This window comes from Aquila chrysaetos, chromosome 3, assembly GCF_900496995.4.
Source record: "Aquila chrysaetos chrysaetos chromosome 3, bAquChr1.4, whole genome shotgun sequence".
NCBI classification, from domain to species: Eukaryota; Metazoa; Chordata; class Aves; order Accipitriformes; family Accipitridae; genus Aquila; species Aquila chrysaetos.
In genome coordinates, this window is record NC_044006.1 from 18276425 (window position 1) to 18286124 (window position 9700).

A 9700-nucleotide genomic window follows, 5' to 3' on the forward strand; every position below is an offset into this window, starting at 1 on the left:
AAATCAGCAGTATATACATGCTGCTGATTCTGCACCTGCCTTGACTGTAGTCTGTTATGTTCAGTACACTGTGAGTAGACCTAAAACATATGCTAACATAGAAGAACAACTTAGGGAATAAAAAGGTTCAGAATTCAGCCTGCTGAATCTTTTTGTTGTTTTTGCTGACCAATGACAGATTAGATTTCTGTGATTGAGAATGCAAATGAATTTCAAGGTAATTGCCTTCAATAAGGAGCATGCTGATAGCAGCTCTTATTATTAATGGACAGTCTTTGTAGAAAGACTTAATTCGAAAGATGTGGAGGTGTCTATCTTTTACTTGCCCTATTTTTGTGTTTGAAAGAGGAGATGCTAACTCTTCTGAGTAGCCTGAAATCAATGTAAAAGGACCAGTAGTTCTTAGTGTGTCTCTTAATAATAAATATTTTTACAATGCCTTTTATTTTCCAGATGTGACTTTGCTATCAGATACTCATAAAAATGACTTGCTTTTGCAAACTGAGCCTAAACTTGTTCTTGGTGTACTTCATTCTTTCTGCTTTTTGCATCCACACTGAAGATTTTGAAAGTGGGAAAAGAATGTGGCATGCCTTGTTGTTAAGTTTTACACAAATGGATTTGCAAAGCCTGAAATGTGGATTTGAATGTTACCATTTAAAACTAAATGAGATTATTTTCAAGTGATCCCACTTGTACAGTAAAACTGATTGCTTTTGTGCTTTTCTTTCCAGGTGGTGGTAGTGTCTGTCGTCTTTTTGCATTTAACAAAGGCATAAGTGTAAACTGTACTTGATGAAAAATTTAATTTTAAAGCAAGATACAAAGTAAACTATTTAGATAAAAGAATAATGTCCGATCAGTAACAATTACTGTTTTGTTTAAAGCTTATATATTAGGGCTAAAAATTCTCAAAACTACTGCAAATCTGACTTTGTAATTTAGAACATAAATGCATTTTGGTAAACATTTAGGAAAGGTATAGTGTGTTGTATAAGAGTGAACCATTGGGTGTTTTGATTCCTGTCTTGCTGACAGTATCTTTTCTTCCTCTGAGAAGCTTAAGTGGTCTATGTGGATAAGATGCATGCAGGAATTATGGGCTTGATGTCATATATATATAGATAGATAGATATAGATACATATATATATAGGTGTATATGTATGTATATAAAAACCTATATATATGTATGCTATGTAAATCTGTGTATGTTTTGATATATATTTTAACTATGTACTTTATTTACACCTGGTAGTAATAAGAAGTTGGTCAACTAACAGTCTTCAGTATCTCTCTTGTTTAGCTCTGTGCAAAACAGTGAACGTGGAAAGAAGATTGGAAATGTGATGGTTTCTACTAGCAGAAATGTTGTACAAACAGGAAAAGCTGTAGGTAAGAAATGTATTGAAAACCAGCTTGCATCTGAGCCATATCTTTTTTGGAGAAGCATCCTATATCTCAGTTGTATTTTGTTTTAATTGAAGTATACTTTATAACATACATCCAAAACAGAGAAACATTTTGAGGGGTGAAGCTGCTGATTGAGCCCTGTATATTGTGTAATAGTGGAAGGGGAAGCAGCTAGACAAAGAAATTAGTGTAAAGTCACTTTTCCAGTGTGGGCTGGAGATGAATGTGGGAAGAGAGATGTTCAGGTAAAAGCTTTCATGTAATCTGGAAATGCTGAGACCACAACACCACCTTCTGCATTGAGCTATTCTCATTTTTATATCACTTTGACTGAAACTATTCAGAGCTGGCTGAAATCAGAGGAAGACTTTGTGTCAGTTTCTGCAGGTTTTGCAATAGTCTGTAATTTTCTGGAAAAGCACTTGTTGCACTTGAACAGGGGCAACATCATGCTGTCATCTTGCAGTGTGAGATAATGTGAGTTCACCCATTGAAGAATCTGATAGTTGTTCTGCAGTAGCTTGGCCAAAAATTGTTTAGCTTCCTCTTTTATTTCATTGGAGTCTTTCTACTCTTTTTGCTGTTGTACATGCTGGCAAGGAGCGCCTTTCAGCCCTAAGTCTAGCAAGCCTTCTAGGGCAAAGGACAACATAGGCCATTTCTGCTGAGCTACTATGTTCAAGTTCTTTGAATATTTTCTGACACAGACTCTGGACTTGGATTTTAAATCCCAAATTGGAGAACTGATTGTGCAATAATTTTTTTTTTTAATATTTCTTTGTAGTAGCTTAGTAATGATAACACTACACTATTGACCTTCTTTCTTTTATTTTGTAATGCAGGTCAATCAGTTGGAGGAGCCTTCACAAGTGCGAAATCAGCTATGTCATCGTGGTTTTCCACTTTTACGCAGTCAACCCAAAGCCTCGGGGACTAAACGATGGTTTTGCACAATGCTGCTGAATATTTCAGTTGCAATGCTTTCTCTGAGCTGTAAAAAGACCGCTCCAAAACACAGGAGTGGAGATTAATTACCCAGGACCAAAACAAGATATATGTTGCTTGCAAGCAGATGTGGGATGTTACCATTAAGTTTCACTAGAAGTATAGGAGAATGGTGAGTGTCTCCATACAATGGGTTGGCATTTGCAGTATATTGGTTGTATTTAAAATGACTACGTTTCCTTAAAACTGAGCCTTTATAAAGACATTAGCAAACGGGGCTTGTTGTAAGTCAAATGTGTTTGACTTCAGATTTGTAAATTTTCTTGGATGTTGAAAATATTTATGTAAACTAGCTATATTTTTCAATCCAAATAGCCAAATGTTTGTGAATTCTTGTTAGAAATAAGCAGAGTATAAATACTGATTCCTCTTTCAGGTTGGATTTGCAAACATCTCTGCAAAAAGTATATGGTGGAAACCCTTAAAGGGTTCAAGCCAGGTGGAACTTTCTCACTTTCACCTGCAAACTAAAATCAGCAGGGTGCAGAGTAAGACTGTGGATGACTTAAGGGTTTTTCTCCCTTTCTCCTCTATAGCCATGTACAGTTGCTCACATTAATCTGTCTCTAGCTCTCTTTGTGTCCCCAAATCCGTGTGACAGTTGCAAAATCAGTGTTTTCTTCATGTTATGCAGTAGGCCTTCATAATTCTGCATATGTTTTGGCTGTGTTCTTACCCTGGGAAGTGAACAGGATTCCAGTTGGAGATCTCTCTTCGGGAAAAGTATTACAAAACAATTGTCCCAAACTGGGATTGGATCATAGACAGTTTTGTGAGGTCTTGCTCTATTAGGATGTAATTACACCACCAATGTAGTTACATACATATAAATACAAAGTACTAAAACCACCTAAAAGTAGCACAGTAGCAAACTCTGCATGCAGGTTTGGTTTTGTTTGTTGTTTTTTTTTGCCAGTGAAGTTATGAAGACGCTTCCAAAAGAAAATCAGCTATATTGATTTTCTGTGTTGACTCAGGGAATGTTCTGTTTGGATAACTACTTTTTTCATAAGGAAAGTAACACTAGAATTGAGAGAGTAACTAAAACGGCTCAGTTTGTATGCTTGTGTGAAGAAATATAATAGTTTATATAAAAAGATGAGGCATAATGCTGTATTTTGTACGCAACATGTACACAGTGTCTTCTGTTTGCAAGTGTATTCTACTTCCTACGTTTCCTGATTCTGAGACTATTTCCTGTTTCTTGCAACATGTGTGCCTCTATATGCCTTCTAACATCCCCACATGATAGCTGTTAACATTTTCTACATTACATTAGCAAACATTCCAACTTTCTGTAGTAAAAGGCTCTTAGTTTATTGCCTCATCAGTATCTGTCAGCATTTTGCCTTGTTCTTTTCTGGGGCCAAGATTTCAAGTCATGGTTATTTCTTCTACTCCTCAAATAAAATACAGCAGCTGTACAAGAGGTAAATAAGAAGGCTTGAATGTAATTTGTTTTAAGAAATTAAGTTCTAATTTCTTTAGGTGCATTTGAAAAGCTAACAGAAAAGCCACAGTTGTATCACGTAGTTACTGTCCAACAACTTAGTTTTCAGTTTTATTGCCTCAAACAGCAATTTGAAAACACAGGATCTGGTTTAAAAGCCTTCATTAATTTTTTTCCAGGACAAACTAGATAGAATGGTCATGGAAAACCTGAGAGTATACAGCTAGTTTGAGTAGTTTCATTTGAGAAGGGCAAAAAAGGCCCCTAAAGCTCTACTAATCTACTGCTGCTGACATACAAGTAAAATGTATCTATACAACTGCAGCTGTTGTTCTGGTCTCTGTGTGCATTTGTGTATCTCCTAAAACTTCTGATGCTCTTTTCTGTTTTATTCCACAACTCTGTAATAGACATTTATAATCTTTTCAAAGATTAATACTTGATATGCAGAAAAAGCCCTGGTGAAAGCTCTGGCTGCATTTACTCATGACAAGTCTAGAGCTTTCTGATTAAGCACGCAGATAAGAAAATAACCAAAAATAATCACTTGCTTTTGTGAAATGGCTAACATATTATCTGCTGTCTGGGATTTAAGTGGTCAGGCTTCGTGTTCTAGTGAAGACTGAATAAAGATGCATAAAGGATTTAAGCACCTATAAAACTAACTTCAGCACCTTAAGGCACACTAGGTAAATTTAGGTGTAGGAGCTCATGATGGTTAGTTCTAGGAGCCAGGCAAGTGGTTGGTATTTGCACGTACAAGATACAGAAAAGGACCTTCAAGGATCCCTTTTCGATATCCTTGTCTTTGTCACCTTCTCACCTGAGTTTCTTCTTTAGAATTCTATGCCCCTAATTTGTATAGCTGATTTGTTAGCTCTCTTCATTCCCCTTACTCCCACAGGCCCCCTTGCTGGCCCAGGGATATTAGAAAGCTGACTTTTTTTTTTTTTTTTTTTGGTAGATTGATCTGGGGAAAGGCAGAATGAGGTGCCCTCTGCAGTGCTAAGCTGATGCACAGCTGCTTGCTGCTTTGTACAGGGACTCTGTTATGATACTTCACAGTATTTCTTTTATGGGCAAGAAGACCAGACAGATCTTTCTCTGCAGTCTTTTTCCCACTGTCCCAGCTGTCTCTGTGGTTGGGCCAAACATACAACCTGATTAAGAGTATTTTTCTTACTTTACAAATGATAGAATAAGAAACTTGTATTAATTTTCAATCTTTTTAAGAACTGGCATCCTGCTAGCAGGTTGGACTGTGATTTAAACTCATACAGTGATTAAGACTCATGCAGTGGGTGGAGATGAAGTGATCTTCATAACATGTGTTTTCATTAACATGTATGTTTGCTCTTTGACATTTGCTTAAACTTAATTTTGGGCTGTAGGAAGGCATGCAGCCACTGTGGTTCATCTAAGCTCATGTAGTCCTGTTCTTAATTTAATGGTTGTAACCTCTTTAGTTAAATCCAGTGCAAATGCAAGTTATTTTCTTCCCTTCTGTTTTAAAATTTCCAGTGCAAGCATTATTACTTATTCAGAAAGATTTAGGCAGTTGACTTCTATTTCAAAGACCCTGACAACCATTTCTGCACTGCAAGAAGCAGAGTCCTAAATGAATTGGTGATAATGCCTCTGAGTCAACTGTGAAACTATTGATACAGCTCTGTTGTGATGTATGTTGCAGAGGTATGTCTGGCTGTCAATGTGCAGCATGAACTGACTTAGAGGTAATACAACAGCACACCTCTCAACTTCTGGCATCAAAGACATCAACCTCTGCTTTTTGTATGTGCCAGCATTTGAGGAACTGCCTATTGAGCATATAAGTCCCCCAAACCCCACAAGACTAAGTATCATTGACCTAATATTTCATTTGGCTAAAATGTTCAGCATTTTTCATCAATCATTTTTGTGTCATAACCTCAATTCCTGTGCACATCTGACACCGGTTTCCTCAAATATCGCAATGTAATTATCATTTTTTAGATTAGCGTCCTAGTACATTGCACTTGTTTAACCTTGTACATCTGTTTTAAGCACCTTTGTAATTAAATTTAGTATTTTGCCTAAACAAGCTTCTGATTTCCACAGAAATTATTACTAAGCAGAGAAACTAATGTGACAGTATTTAACTGTAAAAGTGAAGGCGTGAATGCAGGTTTTTAAACATAGAAACTGTTGCTTGATAATTGAACATGCAAGTAATGTATTTGATTTTTCTTGTGCTGCTTGAAAAATAAATACATCCAGCCTGTTTAAAGTTCTGTCTGCTCAAAAAGCTGTATTATTTTAAGAAATTAATCCCACCAGAAGACATTTGCAGTGTCTGGGTTTGATATTGGTAGCTGCTTGTGATACACTGGCAGTCTTTTTGAAATTTGTCTTCCATTTAAACTGATTGTGGATGCTGCTTTTTGCAAATTTAGGACAAGAGGGTCCTCTAGTGTGACTTTATTCCCTATTGGGTACTGCTCATTGTGAATTGATTAAAGTCTTCAGTAGCTCACAGACATGTATCAGTAAGAACTTTTAAGTGCGACTGTAAAATTTTGATGTAGATATAGCTTCAAAATAGTACGTAGTTCATGTGGATGGTGACATCTAGTCAAAATCAGGATGCTGAGTAAATTAATTGCTGCACATCCAGTTCTCTGCCATACTGAGCTATTTTAAAACTTGAAAACTTCTACTGTAACTGTCACTGTACCTAGCTGAGAATGATTTGGTGAATTGCTGTTTCCAGTAGGAGGAAACTAACTGCCTTGAATAACATTCAGATGTGAATTAGGTGAAGCTTATGTCTAGAAAACAGTTGCAATTCTCTAAAACTTGTTAAAATTTTTCTGACCATATGCAAGTAGTTGTGCAAACATGCTGAAAGATAAATTTACATCATGTTGTTTATGCAGTGTAATTTTACTTTCTTGCAGGTATTTAGTTTTCATTAAAAAGGGCAACATGCAGAGTACTCATTAAAGGCAGAAACACTACGTTATTGTACTATGATTAAAGAGGTATGACAAGTTGCTTCATGGTGTTTTGAGTCTTTAATACTATAGTAGAGGAGGAACTGACTTAAAAAAGCAGGCACAGAGCTTTAGTTCTGCGATGTTTCAGGTCTTGACCCCATTCTTTATCAAACATCAGAAGTAGTGTTTGGATTCATAAAAAAATATGGAGATGGGTCACTTCTGTCAGTTAAATAGTGAGCCTTACTCAGATTACTGTATTTCCTGTAAATTGACATCATATGTGCATACTGTCTGTACACAGGTGGCTTAATCTCAGTTGTGATGGAACTTGGAAGTCTAGCTGTCTTCTTGAGTCTTTCTATATAGGCTCAAAATTGCCTAATCATACATTGCTCCACATGTAATACTATTCCAAAATCAACTGATAGAAAGTTGTTACTTCCCTGCCTGACTTTACTAATATTGATGAAAGCATAATTACTATTTGCCTCAATAGTAGCAGAGAACATCTACAAAATCTTCTTTTCTTGTCTTAATCTAGATCACCAAGAAAGCAGCACTGCTTTCTAGATCAGGTAAGCATAAAGAAAATCAAATAAGAATGTTTAGACTGAATGAAGAACAGTTATCTAAAGTGAAGGCAGATAGAGGTATTTTGTTGTCTGAAAAACAATATGGGGAATAACATCACTTGCATACTATATGAAACAGATGGAAAATACTGAAGAAGCCAACTCGATTGGTCTCTCACCTCTGAATTCAGAGACCTTATGAAATGCACACAGAAACAGAGTGGAGAATTTAAAAGTTCAGGCATACCAGAAAGTGGCAAAAAATACCGCTGAGCTTAATGTATTGCCTAATATGACCTGTGATTACTGACCTTTGCTGCTCTTAATGAATTGTGTGTATATGCATTTTGATGTGTGTAATGCTGTGACAAAGAGCTGACTGAAGAGTATGTCTGCTCTTAAATTGTGGAAATTGTTTCTTAATTTTTTTCTTCTCTTCAATAAAAACGTGTTCAATTAACTAGCCATACCTCTTGCACTTTCTAAATAAAATCTCAGCATCAAGATTTAGCCTCATGTTTAGCACATAATCTGAATAGACTGTAAGGTCTAGGTTACATCACTACCTTTTTAGTACCTGTTATTGTCCTGTTTACTGGCTGTTAGGTCATATTAATGCAGTAGAGTGCATGTATGTATTCAGTACAGTTTACTATTTTAAGAGATGAAGTCATGAAATGCCTCAGGTGACCAGTCATACTTCAGCACTTCAGTAATGGTGTATGTACAGTGCTTAAACCCCTTTCTTTGCTGAAACAAAGGTAGCTGGTTTCACGAGTTAAACCAAGCCACAAAAGAGCTATGTGTTCTAGAGCAGGAGGGGAGAAAAGCACACACAGAGGTACTTTTATCACTTTCTTTCACCTTCATGCCTGTTCCATCTTCTCTGTTATTCCTTTCTTCCATCTCAAAGTTTCTGTAACTCAGTACTGACCCAGGTCTTGCTCTCACCTCCTGGTTCAGGCTGTTCACCAACCCCTTCCATACCAGAACTTGGGAGGTATATGAAGATGTACAGATTTCATATTGACTACCTCCCAGCATCATCAGTGATCACTGCATTTTACTCAGTCTGCTAGTACTCCTCCTCCAGGTTATAAGCTCTATGAGTAAGAACTCTGCCTGGCTGCATTGTACTCATGGTAAATGTTGTAGGAGGGAGATACTTTAAGGAATTCTGGAGTGGAACTAAACAGAATTTTGTCTGGCTAATGTTGAGCATGAAGTGGAAAGGCAAGCCTAATCCAGAGCCTGCCTAAATTAAAGCTCCTTTCGTGTAGGAATCCAGATCAAAAAGGAGAAAACAATTTGAAGGTAGCTGTAAATGGGAAAGAGAGGAGGAAAAACACTAGCCTGTGAATATGTTCAGTGGTCTGCAGGTCTGCACTGCAGTGTGGCAGGTGCTAGTGCATCATAACAGAAGCATTGAGGAGTGAAACTAGAAATGTTGTGAAATGTAGTGTTTTAAACCAGGCAGTGCTTTAAATCTTAAAAAAAATAATCTTCAGAATTTTAGCAAATTTTCCCCCAAAACTAACTATCCATCTGATTCTCTTCTCTGTAAAGCTTGACACAATTCACTGCCCTAGATCTGACTAGTCCCCTTAGAACAAAAATTAAACCTGCCATTAGGTTTTTTTTAAACAACTGTAAAAATAAGTGGATGCATTAAAAATTAGCAGAGGTCAGATTGCTGTTTATTACTTCAGATAGGGGCAACTGAAACTATGTAGAACTAACTTCAAGTAGTTTTCTACCAGAAAAGAAGCCACCTTTTTGCAAATACAGCGAAGCTTGAGGACATACAAAGTTGATTCATTGAAACTTGTACGTAAATGTACTTCAAAGCCAAGTACAGGTTGAATAGGCTAGTATTAGGCTGAAGCTTTGTAGTGAGATACTAGCTTAGAACTCTGTGAAGGCTTTAATTGTATTTGCTCTATTTATGAAATGAGAACTGCTTTTTTTTTCAGCTGTTGTCTTTGTTCCTACAGAAGTCTTTCTTTAATTCGACCACTAGTGACCACTTCCAGGCACATGGCAATGCTTTGCCTGCTGAGTTTCCTCCTCAAATTATGCAAGGAAAGAATTTAGACTTGAGAATAGCATTTGCCAGCTGTGTTTTTCTCTGGGGTTGAATACTGACTGCAGCAACTAGTTGTATAAATAAATGAACTAATAGTAAGTATGTCTTTAGCAGAGTCACTAGAGAACTGTTCAACACCACTAGTCTTATGTACTGTATTATTAATAGTAAATTAATTTTAAATAAGGTACTACATCA

At 36.6% G+C, this 9700-nt stretch overlaps 1 protein-coding gene across 1 annotated transcript in view; it reads left to right on the top strand.

Moving 5' to 3' along the window:
* LOC115338743 (late secretory pathway protein AVL9 homolog) overlaps positions 1 to 7876 on the top strand; it is a gene marked incomplete at its 5' end in the record, with an annotated part of 30705 nt that extends 22829 nt beyond the window's left edge. Inside the window, 2 exon segments of the mRNA XM_030007506.2 lie at positions 1305 to 1393; positions 2254 to 7876. Of these exon segments, the coding sequence (XP_029863366.1) occupies positions 1305 to 1393; positions 2254 to 2348 (184 nt within the window).
* Positions 7877 to 9700: the final 1824 nt, after the last annotated feature.